The sequence below is a fragment of the Eublepharis macularius genome, chromosome 10, assembly GCF_028583425.1.
Source record: "Eublepharis macularius isolate TG4126 chromosome 10, MPM_Emac_v1.0, whole genome shotgun sequence".
Lineage (NCBI taxonomy): Eukaryota > Metazoa > Chordata > Lepidosauria > Squamata > Eublepharidae > Eublepharis > Eublepharis macularius.
In genome coordinates this window covers 63,209,812-63,233,707 of record NC_072799.1, presented here as the reverse complement: position 1 = coordinate 63,233,707, position 23,896 = coordinate 63,209,812, and the positions used below count along the sequence as shown (strand labels likewise).

At 46.4% G+C, this 23,896-nt stretch overlaps 2 protein-coding genes across 2 annotated transcripts in view; one reads left to right on the top strand and one right to left on the bottom strand.

The window, feature by feature from the left end:
- FSTL5 (follistatin like 5) overlaps positions 1–23,896 on the top strand; it is a 578,210-nt gene that overhangs the window by 134,617 nt on the left and 419,697 nt on the right. The gene's annotated exons all lie outside the window — the stretch shown is intronic.
- Positions 11,972–13,859, bottom strand: LOC129336912 (zinc finger and SCAN domain-containing protein 29-like). The gene is made up of 3 exons (XM_054990328.1): positions 13,190–13,859; positions 13,007–13,081; positions 11,972–12,193 (listed from the first exon to the last, which is right to left on the bottom strand). The coding sequence occupies exons 1-3, from the start codon at positions 13,674–13,676 to the stop codon at positions 12,093–12,095; spliced, it is 663 nt and encodes a 220-aa protein (XP_054846303.1). The 5' UTR covers positions 13,677–13,859; the 3' UTR covers positions 11,972–12,092.

Genomic DNA, 23,896 nt, shown 5'->3' with positions numbered 1-23,896 from the left:
AAATTTGTTCCTTTTCTGGATTCTTTGGTATGTTGTTCTGTTACTCCCTCCCCTCCCACCTCCTCATGCACTCACAATATGTTCACTCTTTCAAGCTATTTAAAGGAACGTTGAAATGGATGTTAACTTAGAATGCGAGTCCAACAAGTGGCCCTTTTTTCCTTTTTGCGCGCTCTGTAATTGCAGCAATGCACATTGTACAGATGCCCATCGAAACAATTACTGTATTTCAGTTGGCGTTTTTAGGCTTTACATCAGGTCAGCTGATGCATTTCATTATCCACTTAGGCCATGTTCCTGTTTACTTAGAAATCACTGGTCTGCACTGGCCGCATTGGAATGCTGCGAAGAGTGTCAGGGCCTATTAAAGCTTACATCAGAACACGGACCCAATATTAAACTGAAGTGCAAATTAAAGATTGCTAAAATGCCTGCCTCTAACAATTATGGCAGGGCACTATTATATTTCTCATTTCTTTGCAAAGGTCAGATTAATAAAGCTTCATGGCACATTAGCATAAAGGGTGGACCCAGCTGTCTGTTTTTATTACGCTTATAGCCTGGGGTTTCTCAGGAGATCTTGCAAGGACTGAATGCATCCTTTCTTCCTCGTCTTCTTCTTCGACTAGCAGTTTAAAGGTGAGCAATTATTTAGGACCGTTTTAGAAAGGACTCAAATTGGATGACCGCTGTCAATCAAATCCTTATTGGCTTTTCAGTATATAGGATATATAAAAAAAGGCAATTTCTTTCCTAGTCAATGAAAAGTCATAATCTGTTTTTGGTGGTTGTGGCTCTCTTGATTAAACCATTGACTGCAAGCCAGGATTATATATAGTATTAAAATAGGTTTGCCCCATTTTATTAAGAAAGAAGAAGAACTTAAAAAAAAACTTTTGTATTTCTGTCATGTTATGCTAGGCAAGCAAAGTATTGAATCAATATAAGACCTTTACTGGTTTAGCTTCTATCAGGACATAATATGAAGTTCTCTTCTGTCTCTTTATCACAGTGATGAAGTGGCTTTTCAAAAATTGTGCTCAAAAGGTAAATGATACCCATTCCTTTAAAGCAGCTCCATTATCCTATGATGAGAAATCCCAAGAATAAAACGCCTTTTCACTTGATAAATATTGATGAAGTTTTATTAAGGTTTACCTTGCATGTTTTTTTCTGTGTGGCTGGCTGCAAGGTGAGTCAACCTATGTGTGAATGTGATACAGTAACCCTATTCCAGTAACCCATCTAGAGAGTGTGAATGTGCATAGATGTTGGATCTACATATGTCTTATGTGCAGACTCTCATGATAAGGACATATATCTGCAGGCCTTTTAGATATCAAATTGGCCTGTAATTCACCTTTTCTAATCAAGTCCTGGGAAAGCGGATCTTGCCCCCCCCCCAGTTGAAATGAAAGGCAGACACAAAGCTTGGGATTAAAATTGGGCCACTTTATTGATTACAACATAACTTGTCACTACAGCAAAGGATCTAGCTAACTAGCGGTACAGGTCAAGCACTGGAGTCCCTCGGACCTCCGCCTTGACCTGTCTGCGTGAGCCTCCACTGCCCCAGGGGTGAGCATTCCTATAAATGGCTGTACCCGGTGGCCAGGCAAATGGTTCCCCTTCCAAGTCTGCAGCACCTCGCTGTACAGCAAGAGGGCCTTACTTGTACAGGGGAGCCACGTGGCAGTCTGCCATCACGGCTGGCTACCGTACAGCCCACCAGCTGCTCCGGACAGACCCCAATTCCTCACCAATGAGGATGTGCCAAGGGGGTCACCGGCCCACTCATTTGCCATCCTATCCTGCAAGTGGCCGAACTATATACAGCACCACCACCAATTACACAACACAAATCCCACAGTGTAAGGTAGGCAAAACACCCTTCTCCCCTTTATAGCCAATTGGGAAAAGAGAAAAAATTCCTACCTGGCCCTGGTAAACAGCGACCGGAAAAGCCTGCACTGTCAAAGGGAGGGTGGGTGGGCCGACCTGCAAACATCCCTCTGCAAAGGGAGGGGGAGCGGAGCAGGCTTATATGCCTTTAGCTCCACCCTCCCTGAATGCCCGTATGCCGGGGGAAGAAGGGAAACTGCCTTTCCTTCCTCCACGCGGCAAAAGCGGCCCCCACCCTAGCCGCTGCACTTTCGGGTGGGTAAGGGCCATCTTGCCCCCCCCCCAGTTGAAATGAAAGGCACAAAGCTGGGGATTAAAATTGGGCCACTTTATTGATTACAACATAACTTGTCACTACAGCAAAGGATCTAGCTAACTAGCGGTACAGGTCAAGCACTGGAGTCCCTCGGACCTCCGCCTTGACCTGTCTGGGTGAGCCCCCACTGCCCCAGGGGTGAGCCATCCTGAATATGTTGTTGCCCACCGCAGAGAGGTGGACCCCATCCCCCCTATAAAGATCAGCCAGAACAGACTGAATCAAGGGGTGTGGCAAATAAATCCCGAGCCCTCTTGCTAGTGTCTTCTCCAGTACACCAACAACAACCAAAAAAGCACGCCTAAGACGAAAAACGGAAAAGACATCCGTGAATTATAATAAAGATAGTGTCTCTATGAAAAATACACGTTACAAAACCCCGGAAATATACAAAGGGGAGAACCAGTACAGAATCTATTCAATATATGTCAAGTGAGTTCCTTTAAAGTCCTTTAAGGTGTAGGACAATGCTGCAGGTGTTGCAATTGACCAGCTGCAGACAATGAGGTTCCTGGATCAGTATGACGAGATGAGGTAGTAGCGCTAGCAGACCTTTGCGCCCCACAGGTGACTCATGGCCAACCTGAGCCCTTGCCGTAGATCATTCAAGAATATGTTGTTGCCCACCGCAGAGAGGTGGACCCCATCCCCCCTATAAAGATCAGCCAGATCAGACTGAATCCCGAGCCCTCTTGCTAGTGTCTTCTCCAGGGCTCTGTTGGCCTTGTGCGTAGCCCGCTCCATCCTCGCAGGATGTAACGCTTCCCTCCAAACTCGGCGAGGAAGCATTGCTGACCAAATGATCAGCACCTCAGGTGAGGACCTGCCTATCAACAGGAAGTCCTCATGGGCCTGCAAAGACAGGGCTTTGCCCTTAACCAAGCCTAGGTCATTGCCACCTAGATGAATGACCAGGATGTGAGGAGATGGGCCGGTCCTCCCTTCAAAGAGGAGTGGCAGCAACCCTGGCCAACGCAAGCCTCTTCGTCCCTGCCACTCGACCGTGGCCCACTCACTAAGGCCAAGTTGAGACCCGATCGGAGTCCTTCTGGCTTGGTGAGCTGCCCAAAAGACCATACTGTGCCCGCAGATGAGGATCTGAAGCCTCTCACCGCGAGACACAGGACCTGAAGAAGAGAACCAACAAATTACAAGGATGACAAGGGTCGCACATAACCCTTGTATGCCGAAGACTGCCAACGCCCTACCTTCTGAATAACGGGCCCTGGAAAGCCCATGGCTGCTGCTGTTGAAGCAGCCCCAATTCTGAAGGAGTGGGTGCCAAATTTAACACTAGCTTGGCGAGAGCCTTGCCTGTCACCGCCCAAAACTGATATCGAGTGAGGGGGGTGCCATCCGCATGACGGAAAAGTAAACCCGCACCTTCCCCCCTCAACTCCACATAGCGCTTAAGTGCGCTCACCGGACATAAACCCGGCTTAGAGCAGGCACTTAGCTGAACTAACGTCCCCCTACCCCTCTGGTCCGTTTTGGACCGTCTAATCCTAAACATCACTGTGTTGACAGTGAATTCCAGGTCTTGCACCATAAGGGCACGACCTGACTCATCCCTGAAGGATTGTGCCACCAATTCACTGACACGCAGGGCCCCAAAAAACGCTGTGAGAGCAGCCGCATGAAACAATGCCACCTCAAAATCCGAGTGGCACACCGTCCCCCACACCCTGCCAAGGCCCTGGAGAACGGAAGGAGAAATAGGTTGCCTAACATCGGCCCTTGAGCCCAGTTCACGCGACCAACCCTCCAGCATCTTTCTTAACCTGAAATCCCCAGTGTTGTCCCCCAAACCTCTAGCCTTGCTCACAAAAGCGAGTGTAGCTAGCTGACCTCTTATAGACTTGACTGCTAGCCCCTTACCTCTTAGCTCGACACAAAAGCGCATAAGGTGCTTCACTGGTATGGGCCATACCTGTGGCAGTCCGGCCACCCGTCTAAAGCCTGAAAACTGATGCACTGTCCAGCAGTAAGATCGCCAGGTACTAGGTGCAATAGCCAATAGGATGGCCCTTTGTGCCTCTACCATCCAAGGCTCCACAGCTCCTGCGGCATCTGAGCCAGCTGCAAGTCAGCCTCTGGGACAAGCTGCCAGAACCGTTCCATCTGCAAGCGAGACAGAGCATCTGCCACGCTGTTACTTACACCTGGAACATGTCTTGGCAAGAACAAAATGTTCAGCCTCAAACACTGAAGCGTGAATGCTCTGACCAGCCTCATAACCCGAGGAGATCTAGATGAGAGGGAATGCAGTACGAAAACCACTGCCTGGTTATCACACCAGAAATGGACAGTATGGTCCGCCAATTCGTTCCCCCACAAATAAACCGCCACTAAAATGGGGAAAAGTTCCAAAAAGGTCAGGTCAGCAGTGAGCCCAAGGTGTATCCACCGCTCAGGCCACTGCTCAGCACACCAGTGGCCCCGGAAAAACACCCCAAAACCGATGGACCCAGATGCATCACAGGACACCTGCAACTCTGCTTCCAACAGGAGACACTCCCTCCAAAAAGTTACCCCATTATATTCTGTCAAAAACTCCTGCCAGACCACTAGGTCAGTCCTCATAGCTCGGCTAATCCGCAGCCTGTGATGAGATAATCTGAGGCCTCTCATTGCATCACAAAGGCGTCTTAAAAACATCCGACTGGGTGCCACCACCCTACACGCAGTTTAGGTGCCCAACTAATTGCTGGAGTTCTAACAGAGAAACCTTGTTTCTCCCCAAAAAATAGGCCAACCGGGCACGCAGCTCCTCCAGTTTCTGGGGAGGCAACCGGGACGTCTGGAGCACGGTGTCCAATTCTATGCCCAAAAAGGTAAGTACTGTAGAGGGGCCCGCAGTTTTCTCATGGGCTAAAGGAACACCAAGTTCCTCAGCTAGGTCCATGAAGCCAGCTAAAAGGCGGGCACACTGGGCGGAGCCCATAGGTCCCACGAAAATAAAATCATCTAAATAATGGGCGGAGTCACGGCACCTCAGCCGGGACCGTAAGGCCCATTCTAGGAAGGTGCTGAAACGCTCAAAAGCCGCACATGATATAGAGCATCCCATAGGGTGGGCCCTATCCATGTAAAATTGGCCTTCAAAAGAAAATCCCAAGAGGTCAAAATCCCCGGGATGAACAGGCAAGAGCTGGAACGCACACTTAATGTCGCATTTGGCCATTTCTGCCCCCACCCCACACCTTCTAACCACTTTGACTGCCTCGTCGAAGGATGTATAATGCACCATGCACAAATAGTCAGGAATGCCGTTATTCACCGACCCCCCCCCCCCGGGGTAAGATAAGTGGTGGATAAGGTGGAACTCCCCAACGGCCTTCTTCAGCACCACACCCAAGGGGGAAACTCTAAGGTTAGGAACAGGAGAGGCAACAAAAGTCCCCAAAACTCTCCCCTCCCTACACTCTTTGGCAATCTTAAAATGTACAACATCCTCCATGCCGACAACTGAACGGTCGACATGAAGGGGGCTCTAGGGCCCTGAAAAGGTATTCTAAAACCGAGGGAAACGCCCTCCAACAAATAACAAGCGTCTCGCCTATTTGGATAGTTTTCCAAAAGACTGCTAAGTACCCTCACCCTTATGGGGCTGGGACCCTTTTCCAGATGTGTTTGAACCTCCTGCCCCTCCTCCTCTCTTTCCCCATTTCCGCGGCTGCAAACGTCCCTCTGCAAAGGGAGGGGGAGCGGAGCAGGCTTATATGCCTTTAGCTCCACCCTCCCTGAATGCCCGTATGCCGGGGGAAGGAGGGAAACTGCCTTTCCTTCCTCCGCGCGGCAAAAGCGGCCCCCACCCTAGCCGCTGCGCTTTTGAGTGGGTAACGGCCATCTTCTCTCAAGAAGGCCTCCCTCCATATGTTCCAGCACAGCAGCTTTGCTCATCTGAACAGGCCATTCTGCAGGTGCCAACTTGCACATGGGCAAAATCAACAGCTGTCTGTACAGGTGAATTTTCTGTGGAGGCCTCCACTGTATGGAATGGTCCACTTGAAGAGGTTAGGAAAGCTCCCACTCTTCTGGCTTTCCACAAACAATGCAAAACTGAATTGTTCAAGAGTATTTTTTTTACTCAGATTGGAGGGCCGTACTGTAGAAGTGGTCTTAGTGGAATGCATCAGCAGAGGGATATGAAGCCTAGACTTTACTATTATGTGCTATCAGTTGCTTTGGGTATGACCCTACTCAGTAGTTGTATGTTGTTATATGTTGTTTAATGTATCAGTCTTAGGCTGAATCCACATTCACCCATTACCCGCTTATAAATCGCTTTTCTTTCGGTTTCCTCCAACCCGCAACTTTTCCTTCTCCGTTCACATTCAGGCTCCCCATCCGGCTTTCTCGCGCGAGCCTCCGGTCACACGTCCGCTCGCCAACCGCTTTTGTGGGCGGTACCTTTTTTCCCTCCCTTTTTTTTTAAATTTTTTTTGAAAACACTTTTCCGTTATTTCGTTTTATCGAAATGAGGAAACATCAACAAAGCGACAAATCACGTGAACATCTCGATAGCCACTGGTTAACTTTTTTGGGCGGGCGATTCGAATGGTCTATAAAAGGGAAGGTTCTCGGCAAAATCTATTTGTGGGTGTGAGCGGATGGTTGGTGTGCTTGGTGTCGTTGTGGTTACTGTTGCCGATTCGGTTGTGGGTATGGATCCTATAGTCGCCCTCATCGGACAGCTGATGTTTACGTTGCTGGCTTGCCAGACGCAGCTGCTTCTCGCTTACCGGCGCTATTCAGCCCAACGCCGCAGAGCTGCAGCCAGGATTCTGTTCCAGGATTCAGTCTCCACCGTCGCCTGGACGCGCTCCAGAATTCGGCGCCGGCAGCGCTTCCAACATTGGTTCCTGCTTGCGCAGATGGAGGAGCCACGGCAGCACTGGGTATACCCGAGAAGCACCGACTGGTGGGAGAATATCGTGTTGGTGCACTGGGATGACCGTCGGTGGATGCGCCGCTTCCGGATGTCCAAGAGGACCTTCATCGACTTGGTGGAAGCCCTGCGTCCAAGGCTGCAGCGTCAAAACACCTCCCTTCGCTCTGCAATATCGGTGGAGAGACGAGTCGCGGTTGCAATTTGGTGGCTGGCCAGCGGAACAAGCTACCAGGTGGCGAGCGATCTGTTCGGGATTGGGAAGTCAACGGTAGCCTCCGCGGTGGTCGAGTTCTGCCTCGCGGTCGAGGTGGAACTTCTATCGAAGACTGTCTCCTTCGGAAGTGGGATTGGACAGGTAATTTTTATTTTGAAATATCAAAATTTCGCTATTACAATTTATCGTTTAAAAAAAAATTGTGACATTAACGGAACGACCAGTACACAACACTCTGGTGTGTACATCATCCCCCTCTCCCAGTCATTTTAAAGGTAATTTTGAAACCCTCTCAAAATCTACAACGCTATGTGTTTGTTTGAGTGTGAGTGAACATTGCCCACAGACACCTTGAGCATGCAATGGCATTCAACCCTCATAGTGTGTTCTTCCACCACACAAATCCTTTTTTTTTAAGAAAAAGAGGGGCAACAACTGACACACACACACACCCCTCGCCGTGTGATCTGAAGCAGGTAACAAAAAGAATTGTCGTGGAGAGGGATTGCCTTTTTTGCCTCTGTGATATAAACATTTGGTTTACATAGGTGGGGTGGTGTGCAGGAATGCAGTTTGGTATTTCCCCCTACTGTGTGACCCTAATCGTTGCACAGTTGTTGAACACCTTCTCCTAACCCTCCTTTGTCAAACCTCCAAATTTAGGAATACTGTGAAATATGGGGATATAAGTTTACCCCCCCTCCCATCCAATTCTTCACGAATCCTCCTAAAATCTCCATGGTTCTCTATGGGGAGAAACGTCTCCCTTCATGGTGGCTCTGGGTGGCATTGTGAAAGCAAAGTAAACACAACGTGCAAGGCACCTTATCCGACCTGTTATCCCACTCTCCAACAATTTCTAGTTATTTTGTTACCTGGGGGGATGTTTTGGTATACCCCGAAAAACAGTGCCTCATACACCGCCAAACACCTGTCTCCAGGGTTAGAAAAAATAGAGGCCTCTGTGGCCCGGGGTGGAATTTTGAGTCCAGAATGGACCCAATTGTCATGGGCCCGTCTCACACCCGTTCTCGTTCCCTCTAGCGAGGCACAAGACGATCCCAATTTGGTGGGCCACTTAGTGGCCTCAAAAAGATGCTGATTTTTAAACCACCAACGGTCACCTTTATTGCCAAAGGGTGAGAAGAGAGAGACTTGTGTGGATATGTGGATCATTCAATTTAAATTACACCAAACATAAGAGAACCTCCACCCAACATTTCAGAATGCAAAAAAATCCTAAATTCAATTTACAAAAATAACCCTTTCAGGGTGTTTAAGAACTAGACATCGCTGAGTGATGATGATTATTTGATGCACAGTTTGCCTGATAGCACTATGACTTTTTTTTTCCTTTCTTTTTTCTTTCTCCCAGATAATGGACGGTTTCCGTAGATTGGGTTTCCCGCACTGTGTGGGAGCTATTGATGGAACGCATATCCCGATCTGCGCTCCTGGAGGCCGCCCAGATCAGTACGGCAACCGCAAGAACTATTCCTCGATTCTGCTCCAAGGCACAGTTGATCACCGCGGAAGATTTGTGGACGCCGAGGTGGGGTGGAGTGGGAAGAACCACGATGCCTTCGTGTTCGCCCACTCCGCCTTCTGTGTTGCCATGGATAGTGGCTCACTAATTCCGGGAAACCCTTTCATGGTGGTGGACGGTGTAAGAATACCCCCGGTGGTCATTGCCGATGGAGCCTACCCCATGCGTAGGTGGCTTATGAAGCCCTACGGGAGAACGGCAACCACACAAGCTCAGAAAATGTTTGACACCCGCCTATCGCGAGCCAGGAACGTGGTGGAATGTTGTTTTGGAAGACTGAAGGCCAGGTGGAGGTGTCTGTCACACCGCCTCCAAGTTAGGGAGCACAACGTCATCGCTGTGGTGACAGCATGTGTTGTTTTGCACAACCTCTGTGAAAGCCGGGGACATCCCATCACTGGCCGCGGAGCAGCCCCAGAGACAATACTTGTTTCACATGGAGAGGGACAAGAGTTGACCACCCATCACAGGCATCTTGCCGAAGGAAAGGTGGTTAGGGATGCCCTGGCCAAGTATATGGGCCTAGATTCTACAAGTTGATGTTGCCTCCCTCGGTGCGGCAAGTGATGGACATCGGCTAACCTGCTTCGAAAAGCTGCTAAACCAAGGGGAACAGAAATGGTCTCAACCAGCAACTCTAATCTGTGTAAATAAAAAAAAAATTTGGTTAACTGAACTCAAAAGACTATTGATTATTGGGGTGCTGTCAGACAAGCGGTGGATGTGAATTCAAGTCCTGGCACATGCAGACAATACATTCCCACACAGCTGAGTGGTCCCCCGCATACATCGTTCACAGTTTGTCAGGGTATTTTTGGCCAAGTCTGGAATCCGCCCCCCCCCCCAAATTTCCAATTTGGACTGCAAGTGCTCCTCCCAAAGATACAACTTAGCCGCATGTTGCAATCAGGGGGGGGGGGGAAGCGCCACTTGATTGGTAACTGCTGCGTTTCACTTTTTGCAGGAAGGCTGTTTAGAATGGTCACTACATGAGTGATGCCACTTACACAAAGAAACACAAATGTGATTCTTACTGTGATTTCATTGTATTGTCTGATGTTAAATATTCCTAAACTTTGGGGATTGCGTTGAAAAAAAAAAGGGAGTCAACATTGGAAACGATTGGCCATCATCTTATACCCTGATGATTCCATTTGATCCCAGAAAGTTAAGAATTTTAAAACAGACATACATGACTGGGGCGACAACTCCTTAACACACATTTATTTCAAATACAATAGATAAAGACCATTAAGGGGTCACCAGTGCAACGGAATCTGTCAAATGAATTTTGCTGCCAAAAACCATGGTATGTGGCAAATAAGGAGGGCAACGCAGAACATAGCTCCTCAAAGCGTCAGCCTCTCCCTGGCTTTGCCAACACAGGAACGCCTCGCTGCCGCCTTCTTCGGGGTTGCCTGTGAGGCAGGTAGGGCGGTTTGCCCATAATCGTGTGTTGGGGGGATGATTTGACGCTGTTGGGCGAGCATCTGTCCCAATGACTTCAAAGTGTTCACAGCATCAGACATCACCGAAATGTTCTGTTTCCAGGCCTCGGCAAACTTCTCACTCTCCATTTTAGTGTGATCCAAGAATTCCCTCTGAATCTTGTTCTCATCAGCCTTCCAACTGCACAGCATCTCTCTGTCCGTTCGCCATTGGGAAACCTGGACATTGTGCTCCTCTCGAGAACGGCGCATCATATCATCGGCTACTCCATAGAGTGCTGCGTTTCTGCGTCTCCTGTTTCTTAGTTGGAATAGTCTTGTTCCCGGTGAAACTTCTGCTAGGCATCTGTTATCTGCCCCGTCTGCTGTGGATGTAAGTCGGAGCAACAGATCAATAAATTGTTAACATCTCAGACATTATTCAGAAATCTAAGCCTGAAGAAAAGGATGCAACATGTTTTTTGGTTGGCCAGCAGCAGGCTTCATAGTTTGGGCACTTCCCCATGACTTCCAAAACCCACATAACAGATTTTGGCCTAGTTCATCCCGTCGCCCCCGCCGAGGCCAATGTGTTGCACATTTTTTGATAACCATGCATGCACAAGCATCAAGGTTTTTCCATAACGGGAAGGCTTTTACAATGCCACTTGCCATATGGGTTGTGCAGAAATAACATGGAGGACATACTGGCAGCAGTCAAAGCTATTATGTTTAAAACTGCGTTAGTGAGAGAGACCAATTTATCTGCTTTAGATAGCGAGGAGACGTGCTGTGTCCCGATCTGCCTTTTACACCAATGCTGACCAACGTTGCTCTTGCAATGTTCCACAGTGAGCACATTCTGACCATTTTCAATGTTATGCCAAATCAAGAATTTCCTTGAAATCCTGACAACATCAGAACATATGTGGTGGGAGCAACCATTAAAGAGGATAGGTGATCCAAGACGGTGTCTGGGTGTCCCTCAGAATTAATTTTTGGAACCGTGATTCATGTCAGTGCAGATCACATCAACAGTGTTGGCATTATCAATTGAGGGGTGCAAGGTGCGGTTCAATGTGCGCTGCAGATCTGAGAAACCAGCCAACAAATGCGATAAAAATTACATTGACAAAAATCTCACATGATAAATGGGAAATTTCAGCTACCAGTGGGAGAACACTACACTGTTCTGGGAAAATCCAATGCAGACTGTAAGGTAGCCGTAGTTTGTCCCCAAATTTTTTTTTTTCTAACCTATGCACCCTGCGTGGCCGATGAATTGCAACACACATGAAAATTTCATACGTTCCATTTGGTTCAGAATGGGGACTATGCATGCTGTTCACAGTGAAACAGGTGACAGATTTTATTGCACCAGGTGGGGTCTGGGTGAGCTCGGTGACACCTGGCGTGGGCTTCTGGGAACAAAATTTTTGTTTTTTTAATTCATCTTGCAGGTAGGTCTGTGTCCATAGGAGGGTCACACGCCAAGGGGATATTATGGTCTTGCTGTTGGGCTTACAGAAACTAACAGGGCAACTGCCTTGGAGGCCAACAGTCGCACACAAAGAATGGAGATTTTGGACATGTGACATAAAAGGAACGATTGTGAGGCACCCTCCGGCCTCCCAAGATGACTCTGCTCTCTCCTCCACTTCTCTCCCCCCCTCTATATTTGACCATGCTCTGTTTCATATGTCAGACAAAGATAACGTGATTCAGGAGAGCTTATGCCACTCTGCAATTGTCTCTTCTCATAGGTGCAACTGGACTCTTTTAGATTCTGCAGATCAACTAAGCTTACCCGTGTTATAGCGTGAACGATGCCCCAGGGGAAGGTCTGAATCACTGTCGTCGTCCTCCATTGCGTTTGCACCTGTAGTGTCGTTTTCTGAAATTTAAAAGGTTTTAAATGTGATTGGTTTGAAAAACACGGGGATGTGATATAGATAAATACAATTCAAACATTCACTTCGCAGGCACTGTCTTCTGCGTTGTCCTCTTTTCTTATTTGTATCTGTGCCACTATCAATATATAAGAGATGATAGGAGCGGTAATGGGACGTCTGGTTTTTTTTTGCACCACTATAATGACTAAGAGGTGGCCCTGGAAACCTGAAACAGATTTTGAATGTGCCCTCTGTCATCTACCCCTTATTCAGCCTTTTAGTGGACCGGAATGTCTCACACAGAAAATTGCACCAGTCCATGCACCCGTCCACGGTCTCATATTCCTGTGTTCATCTGTCCCTGAAGCTGGGCACTGGGTTTATATGCTTCGAGTGTAGAGATTGGAGTTCAAGTCAGGCATCCATTAATGAAAAGGAGAATGATCAAAAATATATTTGAATCCAGAGCCAACTCCATCCATGCATTTTGGTAAATATAGAACGGATAAACCGTGGTGTTGCTTGCATGGATGGGCTGGGCAGGAGTGAACAGTTGACCATTTGAAACCATAAGTCTAAGACAACCTCCACGGTGTGGCCGATGATGTCACATCATCCCCATAACTGACAGACCTCCAAACCATCCCATCACTGACAGACTTTCCCATATCTTGCAAACCTGAGGTCGTGCCCTTCTTTTCCCCTGAAACAGGCACTCTCATCTTGGCGTTCCCACTCTCGAGATGTCTTCAGCCTTTCCAGGGACTGTTTTTGGGTGGGCCACCATTGGAGCAACCTGTCAAAAAAATGCTCACCCTTGTCAGCAAGTCCATCTATGGTGCGGTCAAGATCCTCTTCACTGGCATCGGTGGATGATGACGAGTTCTGCGCTATAAACGTGAAATCAATAAAGGTGTTACGATTTCATAGACAGGGAAATGTGAAAAGGAAGAAAAATCATAGCTCTGAACTAGAATAATCAACGCTCCATCACTCACGTGCTGCCATGGGATTTGGAGAAGAGCACCACAGCGGTGCAGCATCTATCGTCTGCATGTCGTGCGAGAAGAGTTCCTCCGATCCCTCCATCACTTCCCTGGGGGCGCTTATCTGCGGGGGTCCTTGGGCAAAAGAAATGCTTCGCGCTATCCGTTTAGGTTTAACACTTGCGTCCCCTCTTAGAATACTGTCCAGCTCACGAAAAAAAGGACATGTAATGGGGCCGTTTCCAGAAGTGGAATTGTGTGCCATGACGCGCTTGTACTCCAACCGCATACTTTTTGTTTTGTTCCTGCATTCCAATGCAGTGCGCCGATGACCACGCGAGGACATCATTTTGGAAATTTTTTCAAAGTTGTCTAAGTTCCTGTGGGAGCTTCTAAGGGCTTCCTGTATCTTGTCCTCCCCCCAGAAAGAAAGGAGGTCCAATACCTCTTTTTCCCTCCATGTCGCTGATCGTGGAGCCACAGGAGCAGTGGCCGACATTTTCAAAAAACAATTGTTTATGATGGTGTCCGCAGATCAGAGTGTCGGTTGCTCTTCTCTCCCCACGTCTGCAAGAAAGCAAATGGAGGGCAGTCCACTGCACTGTGATCCGTCGACCAAGCACTGTTCTCCCGCCGGAAATCCAAGCCGTTAATTGCGCATGCGCTGTAGCCACCACCCGTTCCTTTGCCTAATTAATTTTAATGTGACAAAATAACGCTATGACGAATTTTCGTGGATGCATTGGCACGCCAGGAAGATGTTTCGTTAAAAGGACTGTAATGCGATGTGAAAAGTGAACCAATTTGTTGATAAGAAATCAACCCCTGTTCTTGTTAACAATGCTTTCTCATGCTTCACTGGAACTCAAGTAGCAGAAATAAAAATTATTGGCCTGAAAGGGCCTTCCCATGAGTGTGGGAGAACATAGTGTTCATTCAACAGCATTTGGCGCCGAAATCAAATCCTCAACACCGATTGGTCATCCTGTTCAAGCGCGTCCAATCAGCAGCCTTTTTTTCCGCGCCTTTATGGAGCCGTTATGAGGGCATGCTTATTTATGTAACAGCACATTTTCGGTATTTCGTTTAGGAACAAGTATGGCAGCAGCGGCAAAAGGAGTCTTCTGGCGGGATGAAGAGGTGGAGACCCTGCTGGACCTCGTTGCACGCTCCGGAAAAGCGGCGCGTGTAATGAGGAGCACACATCTGCCCACGAAGCTTATATTTCACAAGCTGTCGAGGCAGATGTGTGCCCGTGGTCACAGCAGGACCCCCGAACAGTGCAGATCGAAGTTCAAGAGGGTGAAGGGGGACTTCTACGGGGCGCTGGAAGCCTGGCAGGGGATCCCTCGCCAGAGTGGAAAGCCCCCGTACTTTGCGTCCATGATGAACCTCTGGGATCTCGCCGGAAGGCCAAGCTGGCAATCCCGTCATCATGCTGGTAAGAACCTCTTAAAAGCATTTAATTTTAAATTAACAACGCTGTTAAGTGCACGTCAATGTGGAGAAACTAGGCAAAAAGTTAGATGGTGGGGGGAGAGCTGAGATTCCATTCCCACCCCCCGTAATCGTCGCACAACGCCGTTTTATTGCAATAGCGGTTTTTTTTTCTCCCACAAAGAAACCTTTTTTTTTTCTGCTCGGCGTGAGGGACCCCAAGTTTGGGAATGTGGCATGTGTCGAGCCGCTGTGTTCATCACGGTGCACAGTTGCTGGTGTTATCTTTGTTGCACCTTTTTGTCATGAATGTTCCGATTGCAATGGTTTGATGGAGTGTGCCAACATTTCTTCTTCACTTTGCAGCCCTTCTCCGTGGTAGAGCTCCCACCGCTGCCGTGGGGGAGGCAAGAGCAGACGAGGAGCAGGAGGCGCTTGAGGTGGCTGGGGAGCAAGCTTCCTCTGAGGACCCTGCACAGGGATCACAACAGGCACCCCCTGGTAAGCATGTATTTGCCTAATATATTCTTCCCCACCTAAAATCAGGCAGACCAGCAACTGATGCTTTCCCACACCGTGCACTTGACCATCAACCTTCATAGAATGTGTCCATGGATGAGTGGGACCACATTCGCTTCCACACTTCCATGGATGGAGGGGAAGTTGTATATGACAGTGGTGCCCCAAGCACGGAGCATCACCACCCACCAGGCTTTTCCACGATTTCAAAAGTGTGCTGTGAAAAAAAATAATTGCCAGCCTTTTTTTATCTCCTTTGTAACAGCAAGAAAAAAAAATTAATGCTTTCCGATGTTTTATTTGCTGGTGCTATAACAGAGTTCCCATTTTTCTGTAATCATTGAAATGAAATCAGAGAATCTGGAGGTTGATGCCACAGTGGATCAGCCAGGATGTTATGACTGCTGTGGCCAAACCGTTTTACAAGATTTTGATTTCTTCCTTTCATTTCTGAAGCTAGTGCACAGGAAAGCCAACTGGAACGGTCGGAGGAGGGTCCCTCAACCAGCAGAAGGTCTGCTCCCCCAGGAAGAGCCCAACGCAGAGGGATAGGAGATCTGTTCACGGCCATGGAGAGGATGGAGGAGAGGCTAGGATCATCCAGTAAGTTTTTGCTCTGAATGGCGCTGTCACCCTTTTTTTGGGTGCCGTCTCTCAAAGACACTTTTCTTTCCCAAATTCAGTCTCAAATGTGCAAGAGAGGTTGAGCAGCGTGGAGGACCGACTAGCACGCCTGGGGCGGCGAGTCAATGTGATGGAGCGCCGTGAGAGAAGGAGACATCGTCCCTCTGCCTCTGGGGATGCACCCTGATTGTTCTCACCACTGTATATAGTTACCCAAGTTTTCTTCCCCTTCCCCCACAGTTTATTGTTGTGCTGTTCATTTAAAAAAAAAAATTTTTTTTGTGGTTCTCTTTTGCTTAATTTTTTCCTTAAATTAAAAAAATATTTTCCATGATGTCACAGTGATATTTTCTCTGTACGTGGTCCATGTCTATGCATCAAAAAGATAGGTGTAATGGCTTTCTGGACTGTCCACTAGATTTCCCAAATAACAATCAATGCCCACCCCCTGTTGGTGCAATGTCCCACATCATCATAGGTTTTCTCTGCACCCCCTTTTTTCTAATTTCCCGCATCCCCGGCAAACACGTGAAGTGTTTGTATTTATCGTGACCTCGAACTTCATTAGCCTTACCTGCCAAAGTTTAGTCTCATGTGTCACATTCTGATTGCCACAGTTGACTTGACACAATTGTAGGTTTTTTGGGACATGGTATATAAGTGGCAAATGGTGGATTACACTGTTCCACAAGCACCTCACAAGCATCCCCCCTGTCATCATGTCACCAGACTCAGTTTTCCAGACGAGGGAAGCACTGACAATTTAAGGAGCATCACCCCAATGGCATAATTGGTCTCTAAATTGCTGATGTTGAGAAATAATGTGATATGACCTGTACTTTAAATGGCCCAAGAAACTGGTTGTTCCACCACATCACATGGAGACATCAAGCTGAAATTTGTTGGCACAGCGTAATACAAAAATACCAATTCTGATTCGTCTGGAATGTGCCGCTCCTGGTGTTACCCGTTCTTCCCTCTCAAAAGCACAGTCCATTAATGTGGGAGATGAAATCAATGGGTGAAACTGGCATTGAATGCATGATTTTCTGAATGGAGTGCTGAATCAATCAGTCCCCAGTGTTTTAGATTGGGTGTGATGGAAATGAACCACACGTGACGCCAAGTAACAGAATTTACAGGCGGGCCCCTATCTGTGCTGGATATCCAGATGTGTTTTTTCTTTTACTGGCGTGGAACAAAAGGAGCTGTTTAAAAGTGGAGGATGCCGAACGACACTTTGAATATTATGTCCAGAATGATTCTGCTGATATCCTAGGTTTCCCATTCATCACTCCAATCGGGGGGCCAAACGTCGTAGTCTCCAGCCTGGTTGGCACACAGGTTTGAGATGGGTTCCAAACACGAAGAACCACAAAGAACCCACAGAACGCCACATCACAACTTTAAATTTAGCATTCTGTCTGTATTCACTGTATCTTCAGAATGCTTTCTCCATTGTGTCCCCAGGCATAACACCAAATTTTACAGCAAAACAGGAATGGAAATACAGATAAGATTTCAAGGGAATGTATTTTAAGTTCATGGATGTCAATGTGGAACTAAAAAATTGGGTCACCAGAAATAAGAAGCGTTTCTTTAAGAGCAACAGAAAGGTGTTCGATTTTCAAAATGTTTTCTGCATGTTTTTGGACAGCATTTCCCCCGTTAATCCAAGATTGACAAAATTTCTTTATCTACTAATATTTTTGCCAGGAACACAATTGATTCCTATTCTGTCTCTGCGGCACGTAAATCTTCCCTCGATTCTCTGATCCTTTTTTTTTCTAATTTTTTTTTTAATGAATCTTTGGAATAGCGATATTTTGTTATGTGGGAATAAAAAAAGGATTGCGCCCAGAAAAGGCACCCTAGCCAAGTGTCCCCGTGGTGCTCAACCTTCGGTCGTGACAGGCGCCAGCCACGAGACGCACCCTGACCAAACGATTTAATAACATTCCAACAAAATAATTCCGGGTTGGACTTCCAAAGCTTTTTATTTTGATCAATCGTCACTGCGTCACGATGACTTAAGTTTTAAAAAAGGCAAAAAAATTAAAAGAGACATTTCTCAAGGAACAAGAAACACAGCTGATTTTAAAAACTTGTTTGTGGTATCATTCTAGAGCACTGTATACATGGGCCGAGGCAGGAGGCGTTAGGACGGCAGTTAAATGTGATCTTTGTTGCGCTGGAACACACTACGAAATTTCGCTATGACAGATCAATTTAAAAAAAAAAATTAAAAGAGGAGGGGGGGGAAGAGGATATTCGGGTGGTTGGGCCACTAAAAAGATGTTAATGAGAAAAAAGTTTGGCTTTTGAGAAATCGAATGTTGCTGAACCAAGCAACGAAAGCAAATAAAGGGGAAATATAGGAGAAATCGCTCATGAGCCATCTCTGGTGGAATCGGCCAATGGGAACGCAAGGAAAGGAAGGGGAGACTTGATTGACGGCTGTTTAAAAAAGGAGCGCGAAAATTGCGCTCGCAAGCGTTCACGTCCATCGTGAAACTCCCGCAAGAAAACCGCTACTAGTAATTCGATGGAAATCCGAGAGAGATGCGTGTAGAGGATTGGGTAATGTGACCGGCACTCTGAAATGCGGATTTCATGTGGAGAACAACCGGGAAAAAAGAGGTAATGTGGATTCAACCTTAGAATTCCTTATGCTCTGTTTCAGCATTTCTTCAACTCTGCTGGTTTTAAATCTTTACAAATTTGCATTTTAGATCCTATTACGCTGTTTATTGAAATGTCCTTGAAACTGACTGTACTTATTTGCACTGTTTAATACACCTTGAGTCTCAATGAGACAGGCAGACTATAAATAATGCAAATAAATAAATAAATGCCTGGCAGGGCAATGCACCATTTGCTCTAACTGATCCCTCTCTTTGGGATGTTTGTTATAGCTGACATCCAGGGATTGATAAATGTTTGTTGGTCTAGCCTTTTGAGTGCTATCATACAACAAGCTCTGTGGAGGATGTGCACCTATGTGCATTAGGGAACGGCAGCATGGCCAGGGAGGAATGGTTTCAACTCCCGAGGGGGGAGATCTAGTCTTTCCCCCCTTAAGGAGGGGAGAGGGTTTAAGAGGGGCCGCATAGCCTTTTGTGTGCATGGTTCATGGGGGAAGGAGAAAGGGGGCACTAGAAGGGGCTTGCCTTGATCCCCTGCCCCCCCCCCATGACAAACACTCATCCAGCAGGGATGTCTCAGGTACAGTTTGGTAACTCTCAAGGGATAGTCAGACCTTAGACTTTCCCCGTTTCTTTCTTTCATTAGCTGCTGAGCCTCCTGCATTGCTCTTTTTATATATCATTGTGCTTGATGTATTTTATATTCTACTGTAATACCATAAAGACCTTTCGTCAAGCTGTGTCAACAGCATTCTCACCCATGGGCCTCCTGTTCAGCCATTTGCTAGAACTTTGCCAATGAACAGAGGCTCACCAGTTTTCCAAATGGCTGGTGAGGGTTCAAGCCTTTTCAGTTTGAGTGTTGGTTAGGGATGCCAGACCCCTGGCGGGGGTGGAGGATCCCCTGCCCCCACACCCTGCCACCACTTACCTGGCCAGTGGGGGGGGGCGTACACCTTCCATGTGCAGCAGCCCCCTGGGAGCGCACCCATGCTCTACAGAGGCTCGGATTGGGGCCGCTGCAGCGCATGGGAGCACTCCTGTGCTCCGCAGCAGCCCAAAGGGCCCGTTTTGGCCCATTCAGGCTCGTTTCGGGTCCATTTTGGCATGGATTGGAACCATTTTGGGCTGCTGCGGAGTGCAGGAGTGCTCCCGTGCTCCGCAGCAGCCCCAATCTGGGCCAAAACAGGCACGACCCGCACCCAAATGGGCCCCAAACAAGCCCAATTTGGGCTGAAATGGGCCCGTTTTGGGCCGTTGTGGAGTGCAGGAGTGCTCCTGTGCTCCGCAGTGGCCCCAATCCGAGCCCTTGCAGAGTGTGGGCACACTCCCAGGGGGCTGTGTGATGACATCACTTCCTGGAAATGACAGCATTGCGCTTGCTGGAGCGCACACACGCTTTGTGCATGCGCACTCCCCACCCCAAGAGGTAAGTGCAGGGAGCCAGTCCCCCACTGGGAGGTTGAGAGGACTGGCAACCCTAGTGTTGGTGGCTGACTGAAGGAACCAGAGACTGGAAGAGAGGGAGAAGCACCTCCTCCAGTCATAATAGAGCCCATTCCTATACAATTGTATATGCCCTCTGCTTTGGGCTCTCTGCCCATGAACAGTATTGCTGCTTTTCCAGGGCTTCCAGATGCATGTACTGCTCCTTTGGAAAACTCAACTGAACACAAGTAGGGCTGAGCCTCTTTCCTTGCTCTTTTCACTCCCCCTCCCTGGTGTGCATTCACATTTCCTGAATAGCTCTTGTCAGTTATTACAGTCATGTGAAGGTCATATCCTGGCAACTCTGTTCTACACAAGATCACCAATTTGTCTGAAAGGGGCAGCACATGTAGTTTCAGCTTCAGTGTATATGAACCAGAATCCTGAAAAATCAGGGCTGTAATATGTATGTTGTCCCTTCCAGACAAAACGGCAGTCTTTCATATCAGGATGATTGCATGGGTAGTGTGACTGATTCATGGTATGCATGGTAAACAAAGACAACTAGAAAGGGCTAATACGTTGCCAGAATGGGAGTCATGAATGATCACACAAGCCATGGTGATGCCTACTAGCGTAGAGTGCTTTATAAAAGGTTAGATAAAGTTTAACCAAGTAGATGAGGTAGTGTGTGTGTGTGTGAGTGAGTGAGTGAGTGAGAGAGAGAGAGAGAGAGCCTCTGGGATACATTGGGTTGCCAACCTCCAAGTGGTTCCTGGAGAGTTCCCGGGATAACTGATCTCCTGACAACAAAGATCAGTTCCCTTGAAGTTCATGGCTGCTATGGAGAAGGAACTCTGTGGCATTGTACCCTGCTGAGGTCCCTTCCCTCCCCAAATGCCTCCCTCCCCAGTCTCCATCCCACATCTCCAGAAATTTCCCAAACCGGGCTTGGCAAGCCTAGCTCAGATGCAAGTTGGTGCGGGGAAGGAAGGTTACTACATAGGACCCAACTTACACCCAAATGACACTGACTGTCAATGACTAGAAATTGCACAAAAAACAGCAACTGCTCGGACTCTAAAGCCTTGTTTTCTTACTTTGCACATCCACCTGCCTGTTGCCTGAGGTCAGTGCTTGCCAAATCCTACAATCTGCGTCACAGTTAAAGAATATTTATTACCAGCTAATGCTTGCTGTCACCAGCTACAAACTTCCCTTTGTTCTTGGCGAGTCATTTTTTCATTCCTCTCCAAATCTTTGATAAACTTGTATAAATGAATTTTCTCAATTGACCTCACATTTAATAGTTCACTAGCCACTTCTCACTGCAATTTCCACAGCTGCCTAGTCCAGGCCCTCCCAGGTCTTCAGTTCATTGCCTGAGAGTCCCATGGTTGTGCCTGCCACTTAAAGTACCCTTTAACTCATTTGTAAGGGGATTTTTTGCCCTGTGGATGCCTGATTGAATAGCAACATTTTGGCTTTCTAGAAATGGAAACTGAGATAGTCTCTGGAGAGAATGTCAGACTTTGTGAGAAACTGTTTCTTTAAGAGCAACTTACTTTTTTTCTATTTCTGTTATTGTTAGCCATCTTGTGAACTTACATGGGTTAAAGGCATTGCATGTAAATCTTTTGAATAAATAGTAAATGCATTATTAGAACATGGCTCATTCAGTTTGGCCAATATCTGTAGTTTACGGGCCCAAGTCTGTGCTTTGTACTAAGCCAGCATGGCAGCTATGCTCCCTGCACTGTATATCATGCTAAACATTACACGTACCACAGCAGAAAAATCCCTCCTCCCTGACATAATTGCTTCCAGAGGAGTAAAGTCAAGGGCAAGAGAAATCTCCCTAAAAGGGTATGTCTTTGTTGCACTGACAGGCTATGAATTTTTACCTGGTTTCCATATGTGACATTGTATATATCTGGAATAAAATTTCACAGGCTAGAGGGCTGGGGCATGTACTTAAAAATAGCACAAAATCCATTCTTATGACATATGCTAAGGAGGTCCTAATTAGTATACACATTGATTCCCCCCCCTCCTTATACGAGAAGTTTTGTTTTTATATCTTTAGGGATAATTGCCCACTAAAACGCACTACAAATGGGGAAAACCTATAAAAATAATATTCTGCTATCATAATTTTGATCCCTGGAGGTTCGTTTATGTAGCTTGCAATATGATCTAATTAGCAATTTGTTGACCTTCTCCCCTCACAAACAATGAAGAATTCCTGCTACTACTTATAATTAAGTCATCAAACACCTGAAAACAAAAGAGGTATCCATAGCCAAAATTACAAGAAAGTAAATAAAATTGGCAGAGCTGGTATAGAACGATAAAACTCAAAGGGAATATAGTTAAATGTTTCTAATAAAACCCTCCTTAAGCATACCCTCTAGAGTTTTTTTAGCACACTTTAATTCCACTGCAGAAATAAGACTTCTAATAGTTTTCTATAGATGGAAAGGATAGTAAATTGAATGCAGTATTAACTTAGAGTCTCTTTATAAATGATAAGCTGTGATATATTTGCTTTATGGTGTTCAGTACAAATGAAGTTCATTGCTTTAACTGTGAAAATATTAATAAACATCCTTGAAATTATCCAGTATTTTAGGGGGATTTATTATGGTTGCGTCTCCCCTAGCAAGCTTCAATTATTTCGGCAGATTGCTAATATAACACTCTGTAATTTGTGTGGATAGTGAACCATTCAAAACTATCATGAAAGATATTTCAGTTTTACAATAGAAACTCCCAACAAGATTTCATGGACAAGCTGCTGAAATAATTGAATTTGAAATGATTGTGTAGTTGCTATATAATCTTTGAAAAAGAGAAAACATGCAGCCTCAAGGACTGTGCAATTATGGGTAGTTTAGAGCAGTCTAGCATCTCAGGGCCAAATATGGTTTTCTTGATGCATAACCATTGCTTGTGTCTGGATATAGGAGCTCTTCCAGTTCTCTTCAGAGGGGGCACATGCACGTAACTGAATGGATATGCAGATTTGATTCTTTAATCAACATGAATGAGAAAATCCTTCAGAATCAGAATCAGGAAGAACATCCCATTGATTAAAATACCTGGTGGTGATGGTCGAGAGTGCCATCAAGTCATAGCTGCCTTATGGTGACCCCTGGTGGGGTTTTCATAGCAAGGGACTAACAGAGGTGGTTTGCCATTGCCTGCTTCTGCAACTCTGGTCTTTGTTGCAGGTCTCCCATCCAATTACTAACCAAACTTAGCTTCTGAGATCTGAAGAGATCAGGTTCAACTGGGCTATCCAGGTCAGGGCAAAATATATAATATTGATATGCATAAAAATTAGTTTATATAACTTTATTTCTAAGGCATGCCTAGCAACTGTTATTTTTTATTTATTTTTTTCCTCCAGGAAGCTCAGTAGAAGCATCAGTATAGTTAGTCGTGTATGGAACAAGAGATCCAGGTTGTTGTAGAGGATACAAATATTACTGAATCAGCTTCTCTAGTAACTTGGTAGTACAGGGGCAAATGTGATTTGTTCCAGCCCCCAACGCACAGGGATTTGTAAGCTATTCTGGGTACACACCATTTTTTCAAGCTCAAGCATTAACATTTCATCCTTCTGATACTTTGCACCTAAAGCTAATCTCTGAGTTGATCGGACCCTGTGGCAGGCAGTTCTTGAGAACCATATTTTTCCTAATCCCCTGCAAAAAGATTTTCAGTGTTGCTTTTGAGAAGCAGAGCTATTAATCTTTTGCTTTGTCTACTACCCAATAGAAAACATTCCACCTTTCCTATTGCTGGAATTTTTCAGTGTTCAGTGATCATAAGCATCAGGAAGTGTACCATAAATTTCCCTGTAAACAATTTATTGTGGTGTGGTTTCTTGGGAAGATGCTTCTGAATTTATAGTTCAGATCTTAGAAACTGATCTAAATAGCTAAGGAAATTGCCTGCATAATATTTGTGACTTGCAAATTTGGAATAGGTTTTTAAGGTGAGATTATATTGCTGTCCCACATTCTAAAACAATTCTAAAATGTACTTTGTAAATTCCAGT

Excerpts from the sequence above, each read along its gene's own strand:
- LOC129336912 (XM_054990328.1), bottom strand. The coding sequence starts at position 13,676 with ATGTCGGCCACTGCTCCTGTGGCTCCACGATCAGCGACATGGAGGGAA. Across the intron at positions 13,082-13,189 it reads TCCAAATCCCATGGCAGCAC|CGCAGAACTCGTCATCATCC; the intron begins GTGAGTGATGGA and ends TCACGTTTATAG. Across the intron at positions 12,194-13,006 it reads AGATGGACTTGCTGACAAGG|AAAACGACACTACAGGTGCA; the intron begins GTGAGCATTTTT and ends TTTAAATTTCAG.